The sequence below is a fragment of the Elgaria multicarinata genome, chromosome 15 (assembly GCF_023053635.1).
Source record: "Elgaria multicarinata webbii isolate HBS135686 ecotype San Diego chromosome 15, rElgMul1.1.pri, whole genome shotgun sequence".
Classification (NCBI taxonomy): Eukaryota; Metazoa; Chordata; class Lepidosauria; order Squamata; family Anguidae; genus Elgaria; species Elgaria multicarinata.
Window position 1 is genome coordinate 29,347,456 of NC_086185.1, and position 25,589 is coordinate 29,373,044.

The following is a 25,589-nucleotide window of genomic DNA, read 5'->3' on the forward strand; positions in this document are numbered from 1 at the left end:
CATGGTGGATTGCAAGTCCCAAGCCCATGACCCAAGTTGTCTCTGCACCAGACACACCATGTGTTATTCTGCAATGTGTCATGTATGTGGACAATGCCATATAAATCTCTATACAAATTGCACGGAGGCGACGACTACATAGAACCGCCATCTTCAGAGGCTACAGCAATCCATTGAATAAGTTGCACATGAGTAACGAAGAGGACTGCGGCCTTCATGCTCCATTGGCGCATTTCCTACTGTGGGAAACAGGAATGACTGACTAGATGGGTGTTCAATCTGATTTAGTAGTGCTCTTTAAAACCTACTTTAAAATCTGGGCGAGAGGAGGGGAGAGCCTGCGATGCAACTATCGCAGGCTGTCGCCCTAGTCTATACGTCAGGCGTGGTGAGCTAAAGGAAAGACCCGTTGCGTCCGCCATTTTTTTTTTAGATTTAAAGGGCCGGCTGCGCAGGAGATCATGAACGACGAAAGGTAAGTGCTTTGTTGTTGTTGTTTTTAAAAAAATTAGATTTCCTCACTCCCCCCACCCTGCCCCAGATGGGCGCAGTGCTCCTGGGGAGCACTGCGCCCCATGCGTGGCTTCTCCCAGCTACGCGCAAGTAATTGCACAGAGCCGGGGAAAGCTACGGAACGGGCTACATGCTTGCGGTCTCGGGCTCAGCCCGAGACTGTGGGAAAAATCAAGTTTAAAGGGGTAGGCTATATCCCGGGGCCAGGGAGGGTTGACCCCTCCCTGAGCCCAGGATCTCCTGTGCATCATCTGGACGCACAGGGGCGATCCCAGGTATCAGCCTGGGATATAGCCTGGTCTAGCAAAGGCCAAAGACACAGAAGTTAAATACTCTTTCACAGTATCTCTAACCATCTGAGCTACCACTGCCATCTCACACAAATCAAGTGAAAATTTGATCATGCTTAAAAGAAAACTGCTGCCAAGTAATGAGGACTCATTCTATCTTCTATTGGGCCTGTTCAGACGACACTTCAGGCTCTGTGGGTAGAGAAACTGTGGCACACAACACTTTAAGCCATGGTTAGAGCCGCCAACACTGCTGCGGACAGTCCTACTGGGGTTAGTGAGTGAGCAGGGTTTAGCAAAACGCATTGCACAAGACGCCTTAAACCCTGCTGCTTAACTAAAAGCCTTGACCAGCAGGGTTTAGGGTGTCTTCTGAACAGGCCCACAGCCAAGTGCTGCTAAAACAAAAAGAGCACAACTGTAATGAACATTTTAAAGTAGTTTCACTGAATTTCTGGAAGGAAATACAGACAAGTCTGCCTCCGATAATGGCTTTTAATGTTTGAAAAATGAATGCATGCCTCAACAAGAACAGAAAAATACCTTTATCTGCATTTTTATTTGAAAATTGATCTTTGTTGCTAAGCAAGAATAGGTCACTAGAGGAGCAAACACCAAATTGTGTATTATTTTATAATCTAATATTACTCAAGGGAGCAAAATAAGAGGAAAAGGAAATGTTATGAACTCATTCTCTAGGTGGAGAAACGATATTAAAGAGGTAGGACTTGCCTTGTGTTTGCTACTATAAAACCCACTGAAAAGTTTCATCCTTTGGATATCAATAGATTATGCAACAGTTTCAATCAATAAGCAAAAGCAGCACCTGGGCTATTTAGCTCAATAAAACTTGTTCCTTAGTATGCGTGCAGGACGGAAGAATCATAGAATAGCAGAGTTGGAAGGGGCTTACTAGGCCATCGAGTCCAATCCCCTGCTCAATGCAGGAATCCACCTTAAAGCATACCTGGCAGACAGCTGTCCAGCTGCCTCTTGAAGGCCTCTAGTGTGGGAGAGCCCACAACCTCCCTAGGTCATTGGTTCCATTGTCCTACTGCTCTAACAGTCAGGTTTTTCCTGATGTCCAGCAGGAATCTGGCTTCCTGTCACTTGAGCCCATTATTCTGTGTCCTGCACTCTGGGATGATTGAGAAGAGATCCTGGCTCTCCTCTGTGTGACAACCTTTCAAGTCCTTGAAGAGTGCTCTCATGTCTCCCCTCAGTCTTCTCTTCTCCAGGCTAAACATGCCAAGTTCTTTCAGTCTCCTCATAGGGCTTTGTTTCCAGACCCCCGATCATCCTCATTGCCCTCCTCTGAACCCCCTCCAGCTTGCCTGCATCCTTCTTGAAGTGTGGTGCCCAGAACTGAATGCAATACTCTAGACGAGGCCTAACCAGGGTCGAATAGTGAGGAACCAGAACCTCGTGCAATTTGGAAGCTATACTTCTATTAATGCAGCCCAAAATAGCATTTGCCTTTTTTGCAGCCGCATCACACTGTTGGCTCATATTCATAGTAGGGTTTTAATTCTGAATGTGTTAATACAACAGTGCAATGGAAAAGTTACTGATCTGTACAAAAAGCTTTACCATTTTTAAAACAAAAGTTTATTTAAACAAGCATAAGCAATTAATTAATATATTTTCACAGCAAGATAAATATCCCCATTAAACTATCAGTTCATTCTATGGTTCACCATAGTGTTGGCTTAGAGGCAGCTGTACAGTGGGAGAGGGACTAACATTAGTGTTATTTACATTACCATATTCAATACCCTATACAAGAAAGGAGCTAAAATCATACTTAGGGGGTGCAATTTCACTGTTCTGCCAAGGTAGCTGAGATTGTTTTTGTTTTAATCCACAATGAAGCATGGGCTGCATGAAGCTGAATGACTCCAGTTATGTTCTTCACAGGGAAGAGCAGAGAGTTGAGGTCTTCAACATTCACTACACATTGGGGTGAGGTGGAAAATGTGAACTTTGTGTTGGAAAACTGAGGCTATATAACAGGCAAGTGTGTTTGGGCAAATGCAGGTTTGCTTGTTTTTTTCCTTTGAATTGACAACATAACCCCGGTATTATTTTTGGGACCCTAATCAAGAAGGTTCCGCTACGGTGTGGTTTTTTTAAAATTCCATTTTCATGAGGGAAGATCACACCATCTCTTTACTTTACATCTATAACCACCACATAAAAAGTGGCCATAAAAATGGCTTCTTTGCCCATTGTTAGCTCACCACGTACTCAGCTGGAAGTTCACCCTCGTTTAGACAACGCTCTCTCGGTTACTGGAAGCCAAGACTGCCCTGCGACAAATTGGGCATGTCGAATTTTCCGAGAGCCAGCGGTCTATGCAGTGTACATGGTACTCATGCGAACAAGGCAGTTTCCTAAGCTTGTTGCCCTCTGTGTATTCTGTGATACAAACGCTGCAGGTTTTCAGCGCGTCGCTTTCACCAAAATTCCTCATGGCTAGGTTGTCAATTTGCTCTTTGGTGAGCCCTCTTGGCTGGTCGTCGTCCTCTTCATTGAGCAGGAAAAACTGTGCCAGGCTAAGGAATGGCAGAGACCCACTTTCTTCAAAAGTCACCGCCCCCCTTGCATTCCGCCCTTCCCGCCTACCGGCGGCTGCGGACCCCCCTTCGTTGCTACCTTCAAAGGTCTCCCCGGGTACAGCGTCAGGAACTTCACTGTTTGAACTGCTATTTCCACTGCCACCTCCACTCGGCGGCTCTGCCATTTCGACATTTGGGGTGGGTGCTGGGCCGCCAGGATCTGCATCGCTATCGCTGTACATGAAGTAACTCAGCTCACCAAAGCCGGTCATTATCTGCCTTAACATGGTCTGAATGGCAACGGAGGTCGTCTCGCTCAGGCCTGTATTCAGGATTCTACGAATAGGAATCCTAATGGTACTGACGTAAGTTCTCACTCCGGCCCTTTCCGAGCGTGAAAATGTGCGCCTAAACCCTCCGCGTTCACTTTCGTAAGTGACAGTATTGTTTGGGGTCTGGGACCTGGATCGAGTTCGGTTGGCTATACTGTCTCTCTGCCTATATTCTCCCGGACGGACCCGTCTCACTTGCAAGTCGAGGACGATAGTTGGAGGCCTCTGTCCAGGGGCCGCAGACTCTGCACTGCCATTTGTTTCTGAGGAACCTGTTGCCTGAGGGGCAGGTCTTGCTTCAGGGGCTGAAAATAGCACGGTATTTTCACTAGGCATCTCAGAAGATGCTGCATGCTGCCTTATCACCATGTGTTGTCTCGTTCTAGAACTTCCTTCAGCTTCGCTCACTGGGGGAAGGTCAGGTGTCTGAGACGACGTATTTTGATGCGCCCTCCGAGGAGATTCACTCACTGGATTAAGCGGCGATCTACTTCTATCAGTCCTAGCTCGCGTCCTTCGTTGTTCTGGACTTCTGCTTCTTGACCGTCTCTGGCCTCTGGGAGGAGAAACTTCCTCGTTTAGCCCTTCAGGAGGATTCATTTCTGATTCAGGTTGCGTTACAACAGGAGGAGAATCAGACTGTGGAGTCTCAGAATCACTTTGGATATTTTCTAGATCCTCTCTGCTGGATGGTTCTACAGGTGGCTCACCCTCAGTTTCTGGGTTAGGGTTCCCATTACTACGGTTGACATTTATTTCCAAGCTGAATCTGAAATCCCCACTGTTTGGGTTAGTCCGGCTTACTGCCCTCCAAGACTGGTTTCCTCTTTGCCCGCTTCGTGTTGTATTCCCAGTCTGTCGAACTGAATTAAGCCAATCTATTATGGAATCGCCATTAGACACATCCTCTGTTGACTCTGCACCTGCCAGACAAGAGTAACTGCCAAAGTTAGGAAACTGGACCAATTCTGGGCGATATACTTTCCTAAAAGTTATGGCTTTAAAAACAAGGTCCTTAGCTACAACATTTCTGCATACAAATACAGTATTTATTTTTTCCAGCCGTTAAGATCATTACAAGGTCGCCCTAAAGACCATGTAAGTTCACTGTGTCCCACTAAGTTAATCAGGGCAGCAAAGCTGCTGTCAAAACTGTAGACAGGTTAACTCACCTCCAGCCTGTGGTCCATACAACTCAATGTACCTGTCAAGCAATACAAGTCTTGGCAGACAGCGGTGGAGATGGCAGTTTTATAAATGTTAGACAATATGGCAGTGAACTGTGGGACTTTAAGAGATTTGGGGGCTTTAACAGGCAATGGCTTACTTTGGATGCAGATGCCTACCGCTGTACCAGAAGCATAGTGCTTACTCTGCAGCATCAAGATGAACAGCAACGTTTCTACTGTCATCTCTCTGATTATGGAGAGGGGATCTCATATTGGAACAATTTTATTGACGCACCTTTAAACAGTGGCTGATGCAGCAGATCCGAGTTACACACCCACCCCTAAGCTGGAACACTAACTGTCCACTTGCGGGCAAGGCAACCTGGCTCAAAGAAGGAACTGGGCATGTGTTTCTTGCCTCCCTGGCATCATGCTTAAGTCAGGCCTGCTATAATAATAATAATAATGATGATAATAACCCACCTCTCCCTTTGGATCGAGGCGGGGAACAACATTAGTACAGGAATCAACACATTTTTAAAAATCTTGATTTTACATTAATCTGGGTAGGCCTGCCGGAAAAGGCTAGTCTTCAATGCTGCCTTAAAATCACAGAGAGAGTTAATATTACAAATCTCCTTCGGCAGGCCATTCCATAATCCAGGGGCGACAGAAGAAAAGGTCCTCTGGGAAACTGATGTCAGCCTTGTTTTTGTTGGCTGGAGTAAATTCTCCCCAGAGGACCTGAGTGTGTAGGGTGGATTGTATGGGAGAAGGCGATCCCGCAGGTAACCTGGACCCAAACCATGTAGGGCTTTAAAGGTAATGACCAACACTTCGTACTTTGCCCGGAAACTAATTGGCAGCCAGTGGAGTGATTTCAATGTTGGGGTAATATGCTCACCCCTAGATGTACTGGTGACCAACCTGGCTGCCATAATGAGACTTGGTTCCTAGTCAGCCTGTTCACGATGACAGCAGACAAAGCCAGGTACAAAGTGGCAAGAGAAGGCACAAGCTGCCTCGCTAGGCTAGGTGGTAAGGATTAAAGAATCACTTATACACACAAGCTGTAAAAACAATGAGGTGGTTTCTTAAATGGACGTTTTGCAAGCTCTGGCTACACAGCTCATTTCTACCCCCACGGTTTCTAGCAGGACTCTTACCGAAAGAGCTTTAGATGAACATTGCATACCTCTATTCTCTTCCATGTTCTGTTGGGGCGGCCCTTCCTTAATCTGCTGCAGCCTTCTGAGCAACTCTTCTTCAGTAATTTCACCTGAGGATGCAAGAAGTGTTCCAGATAAAGCATCTACAGACCCAAGAACCCATACTGCAAAAGTGCAACATTAGCAGAACCAAAACAAAAATGCATTCGCCAAGGTATTAAATACTAAAGTTAATGCCACTAGTAAAGTTTTTTTTTCTGTTTGATTTTGAGGGACGTTTTTATTTGAAAAGTGAGATAATTTCGTCTCAACTATGATATTTTGAAAAGGCTGCCACACAGAGAAGAGAAAGGTAGAAACAGAAAATGAACAGGGGTGGGGCAAAGTGGGAGATGAGGGGAGAGGCATGACAGAGACAAGGTGATGAACAGTGAGTTTCCAGGCGTATTACCACTTAAAGAGATAAAGTCATGCTGGTCAAGGGCGTCACCAATCCCACTGGTTTACTGGGGGAGAGATCTGTGACGGTGCCGTCACTACCACCAGACCAACTTTCTCAAGTAAGGATTTTTCAGTTCAAAAATCCAAAATCCACAGTTGGACATTAATAAAGGTATTGTCTAACTGTCGATTCTAGATCCCACCCCCAAAGACCAACATAGCTATTGTTATTTTTTCATTTTGAAAGCAAACTTTGCTGACAAGAGTTAGGGCAATGCCTTTTATCATCTAATCACCCTGCATCATCCATGGACTTTTACAGGAGGTGCATAGGTTGTCTTCAACTTGTAACCCTGCCTTTTCTGTTCTTTCCACACAAAAATCCATTATGGAGGAATAGCTGAACAGTGTCTTGGATGTTAGCACTAGAATCCCTCCAAAAGGTAATATACGAATTTGGTACATGCTTGCAAAGTTAGCAGACCAGGCTTGCCGAGACTGAAGTTCTACTCAACTTGGAACATGAAGAAAATGCCTCCTCCAAAAAAATCTCAGTAGTCCAACAAATACATCACTCCTCTATTAGTAAAGTGGGTGCCCCATGAAAAGCAGTATATAGATGCTTCAAACATACATGCATCGTGGGACATTTGTTTTGTTTGAGAAAAAAAAAACTCTGCACAGATGAAAGGAGCAATGGGAAGGAAATGATCTACTTCAGTAAATAGATATTTTTTTCCAGTGGAGCCCTAACTCTGGAATGCTCTCTCCAAAGAGACTCTAATGGAGCAACAATACAATCTTTCCAGCACCTTCCTATTTGCCCAAGTATTTTAGTGGAAATTTTGTTGTTTTAGTATATATATTGCATATAGCTCAGTGATGTAGACAGGTGATGATCCATAGCAAAAAGAGAAGAAATGGCAAAGGCAAATTAGAACATGACCACAGCACCTGTTTTCAAGAAAATGAACAGCCGGCATTTTAAAAAAGGGAATAGAATAAACTTGAGGTGGGGCAGAATTGTAAAATAAGAGCATGAAAGGGTGTTTATATAACCCCTGCTAAGGAAGCAATATAGCAAGAAGGGGGAAAGTTGTTCAATTTAAGTTCAGTTATGAAATACTAACAATGGCCCAAGACTATTATTTGGTGTGAGAAGACGTTGTGGGGAGAAACTCAAGTGTTTCTGGAACATAAAATGTACCATTAGAAAAGGATATGAGAGAAATCTATAAACAGCCCGAAGCATAAGTAAAGCTTTCATAACCAATAGGTGCTGGGAACAGAGAACAAAGGCAGTTGCATAAGGTGGCATCTTCTCTTCAAGTTAAGATACCAGACGTTAGCCAAAGCAGACACACAACTGCGTGGAAAATATAAAACCAAGGGCAAAGAAATATTTCTAAGATTGACAGAAGGAAAAAAAATGGAACTGTGTTGTCAGGAAGTAAACCTAAATAGCCATTTATAGAAACCGAGCAAAGTGGGCTTATAAGAACAATAAAAATGAAGAAAAATGCCCACAGTGAAGGAAATGATATCCACGGAACATTCCTGTATACACCTTGACTGCTCAACCAGCATTGTAAAATAAACTACAAAACAATATAAAAGATAAAAGCCAAACAAACCTAAGGAAACAAAGAAAAAAATTAAAATGTAGAAAATAGCTGGTAATGGTTGGGTCATATAGCCAGATTTTTTAAGCATAGTAAGTCCAATGCCTCAAAAAACCTTGACAGAGCAGATAGAGCCACATTTGGGGGTGGGGTGTGTGCTTCCCTTATGCTCCAAGCAAGCAAGACAGTTTAGGCAGTGACCTTTGCCACCTAAGACTGGTTTGTGTTCCTGTTCAGAGATGTTTGCAGTTCCAGTAGATGGCTACTAGGAAAAACTCTGGCTGTTGGAGGACTATGGAACACACTGCCCCCAAGTCCTGTCCTTGCCTGCACTATACTGATATAGAAAGCAGAGCTGACATAGCGGTGTTCTCATCTTCATGGGATATTTTGACAGTATTTGTCCATGGCCAAAACAAGCAGACAGCTGACTAGCTTCTGAAGTACATAATGAGCCTGTTCACACATCACAACAGCCCACTGTGGATTAATTTACCAGCAGGGATTGTCACGTTCTGCTGGGCACCCAGTTTGCCGTGCCATGTTAGCCGAGCCAGCAGGGATTATTTGAGGGATAGACAACTCCCAAATAACCCTCAAACAAGCCATGGGTTATTTGAGGGTTGTCTAATCCTCAAACAACTCCTGCCGTCTGGGTTCACATGACACGACAAGCCATGGCAAGCCAATCTGAGACAGCCCCCGTGGATCAGTTAAGCCATGGTGGGCTGTCATATCATGAGAACCAGGTCATTATGCCCTTCATAATGCCAAGCGCAAACAATTTTGATATAAGCAATTCTGTACATACTGTATGAGTTAATACTGCTCTGCCAAGTATCGCAAGTATGACATCATGTCACCTTAGAAAGGTCATTGTACATTTAATAGCACCCAAGATTCCAACTCCCTAAATGATCTCTCATCTAACCCAGTGAGAAACATCTTTCATAGCATATCCTAGGTAATATACTCCAGCATAACACATTCTTTTTTTATCTGTGTGTGTCAAGGTAAGAACTCTACCTCGATACTGAGAGTCTGTGCCAGCCTCATCAATGCTTAAAATTAAAGAAATGTTCAATTTAACTTAATTAAGGGAGGGGTGTAAAATACAAGGAGCAAAATACATGAGCTGGTTTTGGTTTTTGCAGGTCCTCATTTAAAAGATTTAAGTTTTGTAGGATCAACAGTGCACTCATAAATCAGACCCTTGATGTAAATATTAATTGGAATTATGAATTATTTTTAATACATTTATTTCAATACAGAAGTGACCTTGTGCAACTGAGGCTAAATAACTGCACTTTTAGCAGCACAATAGCAAGACTAAGTGCTCAATTTCAAAATCAGTTTTCATTTTAAAACTTCGTTAGTATAATCTTGGTTCCCCCCCCCCCCCCAAACCATCTAACTTGGTGGCAGAATGTCTTCCCCTTTAATGGATTTGACTGGCATCAAATGCATAAAGTAACATACCAGGGGTGCCTAGTAAGTTGTTATCTCTCATTAGCCTGTAGTCCTCTTCACTCAGATTATTTACAAAGTGATAGAACGCTTCTTCCCGATCCAATCGGTCCAGCTGACTCCGACGCTGTGCTTCAGATTGATCGACACTTCCTTTATTATTAGAATCTGAGCTTTCCATGTTGGTAAGAGTAGGAAAAATGTCTACAAAGAAAGAAGAACAGCCAAATTGTCTGGGGAGCCATATAAACCCTGGCCCGATATACCACAAGAGCTAAACCTTTAATCAAGGCTGCGTATGTGCCAAAATGTTGCGGGAGCATAGAAAAACCACAGAACGCAATACTGGTTGCAGTTATCAGTTTGCTAAGCACCACGGGCTTTTAAAAAGCCACTAATTATTTAGCCCCTGTGGTTTCAGAGATCTGTTTGAAGTTGTGCGGCAATTTGTTGGGGAGGTTTCAGAAGCCAGAGGCATGGCGGAATGTTTTCTAGTGGTCCAAGCAGGCTCCCCATCACCATGACTAGCAGAAAGAACCCATTTAAAATTTAATATCCATTGTGGATCTGCCTCCAAATAGCCCCACCGTCAGAGGCAAAGTCAGCAGAAACTGGAGAAGGGCCGTATCTCTTTGGCGGTGGCACCCTGGCCACGGAATGCACTCTGTGGCAGCAACTTAACTGTTTGGATGACATGTGAAGGACCTTTTTATTCTCCAAGGCTTTTAATGAGAAAATGGCACCGGCTCGTTTTATTGCCTGATTAACTGTTAATACAATTTTAGGCAGTATTTTGCTACGGGTTTTTTAAAAAAGGTTTTCGCTTGTGTATGTTTTATGTTGACATTGTTGTAAGCAGCCATCATGTAGAACAGTGAAAACTTTGGCATTATGCCAAGAAAGTAAATAGGCAAGTTTGTGTAGGGTGCTACCCTACGCATGCTAAGACAGAAAAAAGTCCCACAACTCCCAGCCTGCACCAGCCATGGGGGCATGATGGGAGTTGTAGGACTTTTTTCTGTCTAAAGTTGCATAGGATTGTGCCTTCAGTTGCATGATTTAGAGAGAGACTGAAGAATTTGGATTACCTTAATGCAATATTCAGATTTGGTTTTAGCCCCTAGCTGTAATAATCTATTATGAACAGAGGACTTTCAGTCGTCTGTATTAACACAATACAACATTGCTAACTAGGGTCACACAATATTCCATATAGCATTGCTTTTCAAGCCTAGGAGAACAGGTTAGCAAGTTTTAATTCTGCAGACCGCTTTTGTTAAAACACAAAAACACCCACACACCAGAAAGGTAAAAACGGTGTTGAGAACATGTATGCAGTTTCTGCAGATGACTATTTAGTGGGGAAGTTGTTTATACTTGGCAATTAGTTACATATCCCTTATGGGCTGTTCTCCATCCAATCGCTTCCTCAAACCACAGCTGCTACCATACTAACTGTAAAAAAGAAAAAACCCTACGAAAAGTATCTCGTTCAATATAAAGCAGACAATTAAGAGAGACCAGAACAATTGCTTGAATCAAAATTAGGTTTTGTTAGGAAGAGTTTTTCTGAAACCTACTATTTAGTTTTCCATACGAGTTATTGGCAGCTCAAGCTTTGAAGTTGTATAATCAACTTGCAGTCTTCCAGATGTTTTTGACTACAATTTCCATGATCCTTGACCACTGACCATGCTGGCTAGGGCTGATGGGAGTTGTACTCCAAAAACATCTGGGGGGCAGCAATTTGTCTATCCCTGCTATAGGTTATTTTGTCATTATAAAAGTAGCAGAGCCTACACTGCATTTACCTAGAACACCTTTGACCCTCCAAATAGCAAGTCAATGCTTTTTGGAGTCAATCTGTGTCCACCTGAGCTACTTATTTAAGTTGAGTCACTTTAAAATGGAAGCTACTATAGTGTTATCCTGTTCTTCCCATTTCATATAAAAGATGGGAGAGAACATCCAGCACAAAGTTACTCTAGAAAATACTTTGTACAATTAACGTTTCCACATACAGCCTATGGATCTGCTCCATACTCTGTGCTATCCACGTGGAAAGCCTTCCTTTGAAATCCTTGGCACGTATCGCCATGCCATCACAATCCTATTTTTGTAGTACACATCTAGCAGGACATATGACCCCAATTGCAACTGCAGGGAGCAGCATTGCATGGATCACACAACACATCTACTCAATTGCATTTTCATGCCATTGTGTCACGCTGGGGAGCTGATCAGACATATCGGACAAATACTTTTAAAGTACTAACACTAAAACACAGTAATTTACAAGAGAAATTTACAAGTGAATAACATGCAACATTGAAAAGAAGCATCTTCCAGTACATGAAAGCAAGTTTTCTCTCTTGCTACCATCATAGCCATGCTGTGGAGCTCAAATCAAAACCTAGAGACTGCTTGCTTTTAAGACAGGAACAAGGATGATTAATAATAATAATAATGATGATGGTGAGGTCTGATACTTAAGCTAGTTACAAAAAACAAAACAGATCGCTGCTATTATGAGACAATGACAAACTTTTAAAATGGAATGAACTAAATTATTACATTTTTATTACATTCTTCTCCCAAGGAGCTCATGTGGGTGTTCACAGTCCCCTCCCATTTTATCCTCACAACCACCCTGTGAGGTAGATTAGTCTGAGAGTGCATGACTGGCCCAACATCACCTGAAGAGCTTAATGGTCGAGTCAGAATTTGAATCTGGCTCCTTGGTTCTAATCCACCAATCGGCTCTAGGCTTCCCCAACCTGGTGCTCTCCAGAAGCCTTGGACTACAACTCCCATAGCCATGCTGTCTGGGTCTGATGGGAGCTGTGCTCCAACAACATCTGGAGTGGGCCAGCTTGGAGAAGGCTCCTCTCACTAGGCAGTGGCCTTGGTCACCAATGACTGCTTACGGTCCTGTTTGGAGCTGTCTGCAGTCATCACAGGTAGACAGTGAGAGAAGCTTTGCTGTGAGGTTATGATTGCCCTGGCTACAAGAGGGCTAGGAGAAAAACTGCCCTTATTCCTGTATTTGCGAACTAGAGACTCCACAATGAAATAAAAAAGGAAGCAACCATCTACACGGCAGCATTTAACCAGCCAACTCGCCAGCACACCAACGTTAGGCTTATGCGAATCATGGCACAGAATGTTAAAATACAAGAGCATCTTCAAATATTCGAGACGATCATTCCTTTTTAAATGAGAAACCATCATTAATTCCAGCAGCAATTTAACGATTAGTCTCAGGAACACTGACTAAGAGCCAAGCGTGTTGCCAGTCGTAAACAGGAAGAGAATATTTGCCTCCTATTTCAGTGAGGCAGAAACTCTCACCAGGCCCCATGAGTAATACCACAGAAAAATATGACAAGCACTGTGTCTGATAATACCAATCCTGAATTCCTGACTTTAATGGGACTCCTATCACATGTAGATAAAAATGTGTACCACATTTTGGATAACTAAAACTTCATCTCTCTAGATCAGTGGTTCCTAAAGTGGGTGGTTCCGCCCCCTTGGGGTGGGTGGGATTGCATAGGGGGACATTAAGAGGCAAGGGGGCATCAGGGGGGAGCTAAGAGGAAAAGGGGCGTTAGGGGGGCGCTCGAGGTGGTCTTTTCCGAGAAGTGCCTCTCCAGAAGGTCTTAAAACCCAGAGACATTTTATGGGAGAAGATAGTTTGGTCCCAAGCCATATAGAGGAAGAATCCGCACATCTATTAATACCATTTAAGAAGAGTCCTTTTAACGGTGAACTGAAATGTTTCAAAAGCACCAAAACGCTAATTACTTAAGCTAGAAGAGACATACCCTGCTTGGTGTGCCCCGCCATGCTGGCTGCAAAACAGAGGCGTTCGCCCTCTTTTCCCTCCCTCCCTTAGCAAGACTGCGGCAGGTGCTTCCCATTTAAAGGGACTGCGCGCAGGGGGCACTGGGCATGAGTTTGCGGAACCAGGGGGGGGGGGTTACCTGAAAAAGTTTGGGAACCACTACTCTAGATCCAAAGAGAGGCCTGCAGTTCCTCAAACAGCTGTCATGCAGTTTCTTCCTGCTGGAAAGTAGTATTTCCTAGCATTAACCAATTCCTTTACAGCACTGATGGAAGGGAACGCTCTCCCTGTAACCTGAAGTCCTGGACTTTTGCACCAAGCTAGAAACAAACAGAAAAATGACTACCCCACAAATGCCTACGTTAGTCATTGATGGCAGAGCAGTGACCTAAAATATTTTTTCCTGCTTGTTACCTGGAAGAAATTCTTACATGTGACCTGGCGAGTGGATTTTTACAACCCTGTCATTTTGGATGAATAGGGAGGCCTTTCAAGATGACTACTGAGTGAATTTCTCCATAGGTCTCTCATTCCCTCACCCACACCCGCAAGCCAAGAGTGCCCTCACTCAAATACAGTAATTTACAAGAGAAATTTACAAGTGAATAACATGCAACATTGAAAAGAAGCATCTTCCAATATATGAAAGCAAGTTTACTGTCTTGCTACCATCATGGCCATGCTGTGGAGCTCAAATCAAAACCTAGAGACTGCTTGCTTTTAAGACTATAGGTCAACCAGATATTTGAATGTGATCAAGATTTGCCATCTAAAAACCTCTTAGGGACTGTTAGAGATGTAAAATTTCTGGAAATTTTGAAGCCATGGAAAAAAACCGGTTTTTTTCCTGGGGGTTTCAGAAAGAAACGGAAATTTTCGGAAAAATTGAAATACTGCAATATTAGCACTTTTTACAGATTGAAAGTCACTTTGTTACTTTAGGAACATAAAATGTAATTAGGTCCAAGTTAGTTTAGCATAACATTATTACATTTGGTATATTTAAACTACAGTGTATTCAAACAAATATTACAAATAGAATTTACTTTTTTTGTACTTCTTTTGGTAACAAATGGAGCTACAAGCTCCTGAACTGTAAGGAACCTCTTTGGTTTTGCCAGTTTATGAGGAGCAGGCAAAAAATAATTTAAAACAACAACAAAAGAAACCATCAACATTAGTACCAAAGGAAATTATTTATTCTCCGCTAGTCCTCCACAGTGTCAAGCAGACACGAAGCACCCATTCCCATAAAAAGAACTGAGAAAAAAGGGGGGTCCAAGTGTCAGTGAATACACATGAAATTTAATCAGACTCATTTTCTGAGCTACAGCCATCACTATCAGTTTCAGTCTCTGCTTCAATGGCAGTGCTGCCCCCTAGAGGCAGAAATGCATCTTGCTCTTGCATTTGAGAGTTGTAGTCTCAGTTTGGAACCTAGCACAGAAATTGTAATAATTTGATACTGTATAGTTTTTAGAAATCATTTGGAGAAGCAAATATCAGAACACCTTTGTCTTAAACATTTTATTCATCATGCTAAAATAAAACATCCCATAATCCATTTTTTGGGGAGAAACTAAAAAAGGCTTCGGACAAAAAAACGTGTTTTTTTGAATTTTTTTGGGGGGGGGTTCCGGGCCTTCACATCTCTAGGGACTGAGCCTATGGCCCATATATCCTATGACCTTAGGATATTTGAGGCCAGAGACAGCACTATGACCTCGGAGCTGGGAATTGGAGCTCTGACACCATTCTCCTTTGCAACTGGTGCAAAAAGAACCGCACCAGCTGCTCCTCTGAGGTTGGGAACACCACCTCAGAGAGTAGGGAAAGGCGGCATTTCAGTAAGTGGGGAGAGGCCAGGACCGGAGAGGTCAAAATACGAGCTATCCTCAGGCCTCTCCAGATTCCTTCCCTCCCCGCTGCAGGATGCTTTCGCCAGACAGGCAAAAAAAGCCCCTCTAACAAAAATGCAAGGCAGAAGGATTAGGGAGGCATAGATAGCCTCCTTCACTCCTCCCACCCTGCATAGGATGGGCCCAAGCTTTCAAGTTCAGAGGCTTACAATCATCACAATAGGATTGTACCCTTAGCTTCCTTTCTTCTTTCAGCCCAAAGCTCTCAAGGAGCATCTAAAAGTCGGGAACCTGAAGGAACTCTTGTCTACAAGGGTTATGAGTGCGGAGCTGTTGATTATAGTCAACTTTAGTTCATCCTGCAAAGAAAAACTGTTAACCAATAAGACTCTCAACATGTTCCTAAGTGAAAATGTTCTCAGAAGATAAATGGCTAGCTGGAGGGACGTATGCAGTATATAGATACTAAAGTTCCACATCACAGTATATACCGGACTAGACTTCCAAGGGGACAAAATGACAAAAGGTTTTTTAAAATGGACCAATAGCTAAAAGCAATTGAAACGCTAATGGCTCAACCCAGCCATCATTGAGCACTCTTAAGTACCACTCTTCTCTCCAGATTTGGAGAAGAGGCTTAACTCTCCCTTGTTGGAACAGGTGCAACTTTTAAAAGTGCTCAGCTTTGACTAGATTGTTTCTTAAGTCTCAAGGATTAATTTTGGCCTCTTGGAACGCAAATACCTTTCTGTATAGCATCTTCAATCTGACATTTATAAAACTGTAGTCATATCTAAGCCGATGAGACACTGATGCACAATTCTCTCTTCTTCAAAAATAAGATGCTTAACACTTAAATCAAAAAGTAGAATACACCAAAGTGTAACTACAAAAATAGAAACATTTTAGAATAGCAGATTCTCAAGGACATCTCAGTGATCATCAGCTACTGACTATTATTTATTTTATTTATTAAACTTTCATACCGCTCCCATAGCCAGGGCTCTCTGGGCGATTTACAGAAATTCTAAAATTGAGGTTAAAAACAAGTATACAAAATTTAAAACTCTAAAACACAGAACACACACACATAAAGCATTAAAAACCAATTAAAAACTAAACATGTGGGTAATTATGAAGACTACTTAGGAAGTTCATGTCTTGCCATATTTGTGCCTATTCAGGCAAGTGATACTGAGAAACAAAGTTAGCGATAGTTACCTACAATTAAACCGCACTCTCAAATTTGCTGGTTATTTCCCACAAAATACTGTCCTATACACCCCTCAGCTCTACAACAAAGGGCATAACTAGCAACTTCAAGTACTTTTGTAGGTGTCTCCAATAAGTTACATTCAATAAATATTGCTTAGCACACCTCACTATGGCAATGTGCAACCAGTCAGTGCCTGATCAAATCAAACGCTTTTGCTATGAATATACAGGTTTTAATCATTCTTTCTAGCAATAAACTTGTGGGCCCATAGTGATCAGTTTAGAAGCAGAACAAGCCTTACCAAAAATAAGGTACTGGTTTCCAAGTACTTGGGGAGCTTTAGTTTGTAAATCAGAAAATAAAGTAAAAACCCCAAACAGCCCGACAAGAACTTATGTGCAAGTCCTGGGAGGCACTATGGGAAATTGAGGCTTTAAACAGACAGCAGGATGAAAAGGAAAATGGCTAGGGAGACTAGCCTACCATAAAACCCTCACAGCTTATTTTATTATTATTATTATTATTATTTATTTATTTATTTATTTATTTATTTATTTATATAGCACCATCAATGCACATGGTGCTGTACAGATTACACAGTAAATAGCAAGACCCTGCCGCATAGGCTTACAATCTAATAAGTTGTAGTAAACAATAAAGAGGGAAGGAGAATGCAAACAGGCACAGGGAAGTGTAAACAGGCACCGGGTAGGGTGAAGCTAACAGTATAGAGTCAGAACAAACTCAATATTTGAAAGCTATAGGGAAAAGAAAAGTTTTTAGCTGAGTTTTAAAAGCAGTGATTGAGTTTGTAGTTCTCAAGTGTTCTGGAAGAGCGTTCCAGGCGTAAGGGGCAGCAGAAGAAAAAGGACGAAGCCGAGTAAGGGAAGTGGAGGTCCTAGGGCAGGCGAGAAGCATGGCATCAGAGGAGCGGAGAGCACGAGCGGGGCGATAGTGTGAGATGAGAGAGGAGAGATAGGCAGGAGCTAGACCGTGAAGAGCTTTGAAGGTCAGCAGGAGAAGTTTATATTGGATTCTGGAGTGAATTGGAAGCCAATGAAGAGATTTCAGAAGTGGAGTGACCTGGTCAGAGCGGCGGGCCAAGAAGATGATCTTAGCGGCAGAGTGGTGGACAGAGACCAGCGGACTGATGTGAGACGAAGGAAGACATGAGAAGGGGAGAGTTAGGGTCAGGAGGATGTATGATTAAAAGGAACACCTGTTTTCCATTCTAAAAGAGATGATTTCAGAAAGGGGAACAGAAGAAAAAGCCCATCTTTCCCCAATTTCCAAACAGCCCAAACCAGTTCTATACCAATAAACTGCTCAGGTTCATGACTGGCAGCTAGCACCAAATCTGGGCCCTTTACTGCTATGTAGCAGAGGGAAAGTTCAAGCAGGTGGAAGAGGAAATAGCTGCATTTCGCTACCCCCACAACCCCTGAACAGTGCTACAAGGCTCCTGCTCCAAGCTGGCTTGAGCCCTGAATGAGGCTGGGGGAAACACTGCAAGATTTAGTTGTGGGCCCCCACTTGTATCAATATATTACTAAGGACAGACTTCTAAAGTGACAGATCAGTTCACCAAGAACTAGGTTAGGGTACCGAACAGGGAATCATTTCTCTGGAAAACAAAGGGCTGATGTGGACATAGTGCATAGCACACTTCCTCCTTGTGCACAGACTTTGCAGCTGGTATCATAGTCACTTTAATTATTATTATTATTTATTTATGTAGCACCATCAATGTACATGGTGCTGTTCAGAGTAAAACAGTAAATAGCAAGACCCTGCCGCATAGGCTTACATTCTAATAAGCCAGTTTCCCGTTATACGTGAGGTGGGAAACGGATATATTGGACTACAAACCACATTATGAAACTAGGATCCAATTACCCCAAGTATTAAATTAACTTAAGAACAAAAGTTAGAAAATGAACCTGTGAACATCTATCACAATGGCTTGAGCCAAATACAATTGCTGCAACTTATAGCAGATGATACCTAGGCACATCAGAACCTACAGTAGTAACAGTCATGTCAAGATTACTGAATTGCAATTCTGTCACATCAAAGTGAAATGGAGAGAACTACTAAGAATATACAACAGCCTTTGCAAAACCAAGCTCATGATGGAAACCTGCCTCTCAGTCAATCCACTGCAACTGGTCTTTGAACTCAAACGGAGCCAATGAATGTCACCTGGAGAATGGCTGTGTGGCAGAGGTGGCTTGCTTGTCTCCAGCTACAAAGTCAGGAGGCTGCAGCTGGTTATTTTAGATGCAATACTGGATGTATGTGTGTGAAAGTTTGGATAATGTCGAAGTCAGAATTTATTCTCCTCTTCCTGACATTTACGCTAAAAGACATCCTGCAAAGGAAACAGACTTTTAAGAATTTATTCCAAATATTTCATGTATATTCTCCTTGAATGATTTGCCTCAAAATAATGCAGGACCTCAATTCACATTTTACAAAATGCTAAAATAGCTTTTTGGTAACATCCAGTACCTTGGATACCACATGATTTCTAGAAAATTATCTGTTGAATCTGGAAAAAATTAACAGGCAAAAAATACCCTTTCAACAAAAGTGGAAAAATCAAGGAATATTTGAGTCAGGATTTCTGGAAGTCCTGGTTGCAGCCATCAGAATATGCAGTGCTGACTTCCATTTTATGCCATCTGAACACAAGGTTACCAAGTTCTTTAAGTTGTACAAAACTCTAATTTCAAAGTCATAAGGCCACCTTCTGCAAGGCCATCTCCATCATAGTACAACAGTTGTGAGAATTACAAAATATGAAGAGTTTGCCATTCATTCAGCAAGCATGGAAGAGTAATTTGGGGGAAACAAAGCAGCAACTTTGCTCCAAGCACAGAATTTTACTGAAAACAGCACAAGGCTCCATTGCTAAAAAAGTGTCATGGAACCATCTTTTAGAATTCTCAAGTGAAATGAGAACACCCCTCCTTACCTACCTACACAAATTTTTCACACATGCCAGAGGCCTCTGGGAGGAACAGTGGTGACCACAACTAAGTACTAAGGCCAGCCAAAATTTATGAACCCTGGATGAATGCCAAAGGATACTCAAATAAGATGTCAGAACAAGCATGACCTCTACACAATAGTTCTAAACCAGATACGGCCTCCAAAATTACAGTGCAAAGGCATAATACTTCACTGCCTTTTTAAAAGAAGCATTGTTGTTATAGCTTCAGTTATCAAAGAGAAAAGAGGGGTGAACCTAAGCAGTAATCACAAACCACATCCTACAAGTAAGATTATGCTAAGTTTATTTCAGGCATTTTTAATACAATATTGTCAACAACTGAAGGGACACTTGCTGCTCACTTTTTCCCTGCTCAGTACCTCTCTTTCTCTCTCTCTCTCTCACACACACACACACCTCACCTTCTGTCTTCCCTTACTGCTGCTGTATTAATTCTTTTCCCTTCTTACTACCACCTTCTCTGGTGGTTTTCAGACCTGCAGACAAAATGTTCCTAATCTTAGCCATCATTATGGAACTATGCACTCCTTTTTCCTTGAATTCCCATCTTCCTACCCTTCTTTGCCTTTATCCTGGCGTTGGGTTACATGTATACCATTACCAAATATAGTTACTACTAACCAGGTCTGAAGCTGTTTTGCAAATTTTGATTAATGTTATATCACGGTTAAAAAAAATGGGGGGGGGGATCATGGACATTGAAGTGGGATGGAAAAAATTCCAGTACTTTATTGTTCTGCAGAAAAAAAATCTTTTTCAAAAGTTCATTAATAATAATGGATGCCAATTGCAAATACTATATTAGACAAACTTGGCAGTTTCAAAATTAGAATTAATGCATTTTCCCCAAACAGGTATGTGAGAGAATACATGTGCCATTAAAATATACATGCTGTTAGTGTAAAAAAGAACTAATAGATAGTAAACAATGTAAGGGGAGTACATGCTATTGTCTTTGAATTTTTACAAGAATGCCAATAAAAATGTCTACAAAATGTAATATTTAAATAATATTAACAGTGCAATCCCACATGTCTAGACAGATGGAATTCCCATTAAGAGCAATGGGACTTATTCCCAGGTAAGTGCAAATAAGGGTTGTTGCCTAGGAGTGATTTAACTTGATCCTTCAAATATTTCATGTCAAATACTTGCAGTGTTATTGGAATAAAAAATTAACATGGTGTACCTTTTCTTTACTTTCATTTACTAAACAGAAGTCAAACAAACATGCTAAAACCAATAATTTGTGGGCCTCCAGACGTTTTGACTTACGACTCTCCACATCATTGGCTATGATAGCTAAGGTTGATGGAAGTTACAGGCTAAACATGTGGTAAGTTGCCCACCCCAGCTCTAGAGCATCAGAAAACTTTCCAGTGCAAATTATTCTATGTAAATTAGCCAAATATACCTAATAAAAAATTCTGGAAATTTGTCCAATTCAAAGTTGGAATTGAAAACCTGCTTGATTCCTAACAAATCAAGGAACCTTATAGAGGCAACAAGAAGGGTCCATGTGGAAACACTGCAGAGCAGCAGTGCACTGAATAGAAACAGCAGCAGTGGCAGAAATAAAATGGGATAGAGAGATGTTAGCAAGTGTAGCAACCACAGCAAGGACTGAGAATTGTATACTTCGCTTGTCCAAAGCAGGTTCTGTTTACCCAGAGCAGCAAATTGCACAGCTGCTCCTTTGACAGCATGATAATTTATGACGTGTCACATGCACATGGGCATTTCATAGAACAGGGATGGGGAACATGTGCGCGGATCTCCAGATGTTGTTGGACTGTAACTCTCATCAACCCTCAGCATTGGGCGATCCTGGCTAGAGCTGATAGGAGCTGCAGTCCCAACATCTGGAAGGCCACAGAGCCCCATTCCTGCTCCACAAAATAAACTGCCATATTTTAGCCCCTTAATCAGTAGGGAATGTCATTTTCTGTTCACCTGGCAATGGGCTTACCAGGGTGACCTCAGAGGATCACAACCAGTGTTTTTAGGCAAGATATTTAGAGTTACACTCTTAGCACTTCACTATGGTGACATTTAGTTGTTTTACTACTGAAAGTACAACTACACAGTCTAGTAAATAAAGCATCTTCGTTGAAATTTAAAGAATTTCAAAAAGCTAATTAGACAGAGCCTTTCAAATGCTGTGCTTAAGAATATAAAAGTTTGATTTCTGTTAATCAAGTATTCCAAACTGCGTTCCTAGAAAAGGAACAGCCCATTTCTATACTCCCCCTGTTTCCTTATATATGCATATGAATCAGATTTGGCACCAAAGGCATATTTAAAAAAAAAATACAAAGTCTTCCAGTTTTTAACTGAAATATTCAACAGCATTGTTTTTTTTTAAAAAAAAGAGACCTTGGTGGCAAATCTGAGTTGCATTACAGTGTTTTCTGACCTTTGAAAATGTACAAGGGGACAATTTTCCTTCAAAGCAGCCATCCTGATCATCTAAATATGCCATTGAGTTTTTATAATTGCTCATAAAGTCTGGATAGGCAAATTTAAATGCTGGTATTCTTGGAGTTAGTTTTTCTGAGGTTGACATGGGGTGAGACACTGCATCTTCAGGAGTACTGACACCTCTGGAGGGAAATAAAGCTTAACAGTTATTAAACAAGAAGGGAAATAGCCAATAATTTTACAGGCATGGCAAATAAGTTATTAAAATTAGTTGCATGGAATGCTTCTTCTTGTAATTATCTAAAAGCTGTAAACAGGCAAGTCTGTTTAGAAGGGCCCAGAATAGAATTCTTTCTAATCAAAATGCCTCGATATATGTCTGTTTCTTTTGACCCCGGGCTGCGGTCTTCACTCGTTCAACTCTACCACCTCCAGTTACTGAAAAGTCTCTCCTCCTGAACAATTCTATCCACTCGCCGAGTTTATTTATTTATTTATTACATTTTTATACCGCCCAACAGCTGAAGCTCTCTGGGCGGTTCACATGTTCACACAATCATGACAGGGGAAATGAGCCGGAGCAGCTTATTTGCCCCACTGTGCATGCCAGTCACGTACCAGGAAGATTTCATGATTACTCTTGCCAGCACAGCTAGCCGCATCATGTGAACCTCGCAAGAGAGGCTTGTTGCCATGGCTAACAAGCCACCCAGAACCTATAGGTTGTTTTAGTGTGGCTTGTTGAACACAGCAACCCTATTTCCCTGCTCCTTATGCTTGGAACCCCTTCCTCTAACACCTTTATAGTGCCTTCTCTTTGCCTTTTCAATCCCCCCAACTTCTGTGAAGTTTTTGGCTTCAGCCTATAATCTACAGTCCCAACTGTAACAAAGCCGTATGTTAATGGACAGACATTAGGAGACTCAGTTCCTGGTTGTCCACTCCCCAAATTTAGAGAGACCTGGTTTGGATGACATGACAGCCCACTATTGACCAATTAATTGATTGGGTGTCACAGCATGTGCTGTCCACTATTATGAATTTGCAAGTCCTGGCCAGGAGCTGCCATGGCTTGTCATGTCATCTGAACCCAGCTGGCAGAGGTAACTGGATGGTTAAACAACCCTTGCGTAACTGTAGAACTCCCACCATCAGGGTTCACACGACACGACAACCTACAGCAACCTCTGGCCAGGGCCTATATATTCACAATGGCAGACAGGATTCACCAGAGCTCCTCACAGGTAAATTAATCCTCAATGGGCTGTTGTGTGAACTGGCCCGTTGTAAGCTATTTGGGGCAGTGTCCAAGATCTGCCTTTTTTGGCCCGTTGTAAGCTATTTGGGGCAGTGTCCAAGATCTGCCTTTTTTGTTTATGTTAACCACAATACAAAATGATGCCACTATTTACTAGCTGGTTTTCTAAAGCCAAATGCAATTATGCTGGGATGTGATTTTAGTATTGACTATTTAAGTACTTGACATACACCTACAACTGTAGCAACTGGGCATTCAATACAAGAGAAGTGCAGAACAACTTTAAATCCTCCTTTCCAAGATTAGGAGCAGCCTAGCTTCTTTACTGTTTCATCATTACCTGCATTCTGAAGATAACTAGCACTGCTAATAAAGCACTTCCAGACAGAGCATTTTCTAAGTGGGAGGCATACAAGGTCAACAGATTTAGTATAACTGTCATGCTTCTCATCCACAGAACAACTTTGCTAATAGCTGCTAGTTCAACTAAGTTAAGAAGATCAGAGCAGATGATGGTACAAAGTACAGACAACTTAGCAGTATTTTCTCTTTAATCTATTTCCTGTGTAACATTACCATTGCTAGAGGGTGGACCACATGCCAGGAAGTGTCCTAACCCATAGTTTTAACTTGAAACTATTTATTCCCAGGCTTCTGGTAGAGACAAAGTTTAATTACACCAATTCAATGACAAACACAAGTCCAATTATTGAGATCCAATAATTTGAGCTGTGTGTCACCTGAGCTCAGATTTAACAGTGACTTGATTTTGTTTTGGATGGTTTCTCATTTGCAAGCCATACAATTCTCCCAAACATATCAAAGGAACAAGAAAAAAATGGTGTCTCTGATGCTGTTAATGACCCTGGAAAGTGAAAGCAAGAGGATCATCTTTCACACTTCTCCACCCCAGGAAAAAGAGGGGGGGAAGCAGAGGGGGGGGGGTAAGAGAGAGAAAGCAAAAGAAAGCCTTCCCACACAGAGAAAGAGAGGAGGTTATGCTTCTGGAAGTGTGAACATCAGTGGAGCATTAGCTCTGGGTGGGATTTCCATGTCAGACATTCTGCCAACACCAAATGACAGGTGAGGAGCCATGATGAGGAAGCCCAACCGCTCTCTCCACAATACCCAGCCTGAAAGTCTGACCAAATATGAAACTCCTGCTACAAGCCACAGCACATGCTTTCCTGTCCTACCAAGTGAAGCTCTACTTTTCTGTAAAACACCCAAAGGAAGAGAAGATCGGGAGGTGAAGGACTTCTAATCTGGGGGAATGCAGTGTCTGCGTGTGTTTCGGGGGGAGGGGAGGGGAGCGCGGACGCAGCCAGGAGACCCGCGATGGCTATGAGGAAAGGCAACTCGAGTGGGATCCCACGCTCGTGAGAAAGGAACCGGGGGGCGGGAGGGAGACAAGCGAGGCCTACACGCGTTTTAAGGAGACCATCACGAAGTGGGCCACCAAGGAGGAAGCTCGCAATCCCAGGCCCGCTGGTTCACACGCGCAAAGATGGCCTGAAGCCACGTAGGAACAGGCGAGTCACGGAAGAGGGAGGAGGAGGAGGAGGGGAAGCCTTCACCCAGCGGAGCAACGAGATGGCGGGCAGGGCAGGGCAGGGCAGGGCCCGAACCACCACCACCACCACCACCACCACCTCCGTCGTCGTCGTCGTCATAGTTTCCCATTCCATCCGCGGCCTGGCCGAGCCCGAATCAGACGGCCTCGACTCCCGGCCTTCAGGCCACTTGCCGTACGGAAAGGAACGACGCAGGGGCCCTGTTGGCCCGTTCGAGCCCAGCGAGGCCTCCCTTCCCGGGTAGATCGGGGCCCGCCGCCGCCTCTCTCCCCCCGGCCTGTCCCGGCCACTCACCCGCTCTCCCTCCGCCCTTCCGGGGTCTCCGTCCGCAGCCCCGCAACGGCCTGAGGCGCAGCTCCGACACGTCCCGCTCGTCCTCCCGCCGCGAAGGGCCGGCGCCTCGCCTCTTCCTTCCCTCCCTCGCTCGCTCGCTCCGTCGGCTCCCTTCCCTCCCTCCCCTTCGCTCTCTCAGGCGGCCATTTTATGCTCCATTGTTACTAAGGAACTCGGGGCCGGAAACGGTGTGTGTAAGTAGGTGAGGGGGGGAGGGCGGCGCAGGGGGGCGGGGAGAAGAGAGCAGGTCGCACAAGCCGATTCGTTGGTCGGTCGCTGGCGGCGCACGCAACAAAGGAAGTGAAGCGCCCCAGCTTCCTTTCACCCGCCCCCTCAGGATTCGACCTCCCGCAGTGTGCGCATGCGCTTTCGCTACCTCGTCACGTCGGCCGGCCAAAGGGAGTTGCCAGACCCGCTTTTAAAAAACAAAACGAAAAAGCAGCCAGCGTCCGCCAAATTACACAACATTAGATACAACCTGACCATAGAGTCGGGAGGACTGGG

General features: G+C 43.2%; 1 protein-coding gene across 2 annotated transcripts; it reads right to left on the reverse strand.

Moving 5' to 3' along the window:
* Nucleotides 1-2,388: 2,388 nt before the first annotated feature.
* Nucleotides 2,389-25,156, reverse strand: RLIM (ring finger protein, LIM domain interacting). 2 transcript variants are annotated; one of them, XM_063141741.1, is made up of 4 exons: nucleotides 25,047-25,147; nucleotides 9,574-9,765; nucleotides 6,058-6,141; nucleotides 2,389-4,616 (listed from the first exon to the last, which is right to left on the reverse strand). In XM_063141741.1, the coding sequence occupies exons 2-4, from the start codon at nucleotides 9,740-9,742 to the stop codon at nucleotides 3,073-3,075; spliced, it is 1,797 nt and encodes a 598-aa protein (XP_062997811.1). In that variant the 5' UTR covers nucleotides 9,743-9,765; nucleotides 25,047-25,147; the 3' UTR covers nucleotides 2,389-3,072. The 2 variants fall into 2 exon arrangements, with proteins under 2 accessions (XP_062997811.1, XP_062997812.1); XM_063141742.1 differs by having other exon boundaries at nucleotides 4,482-4,616; nucleotides 6,029-6,141; nucleotides 25,047-25,156.
* Between the last annotated feature and the right edge of the window lie 433 nt (nucleotides 25,157-25,589).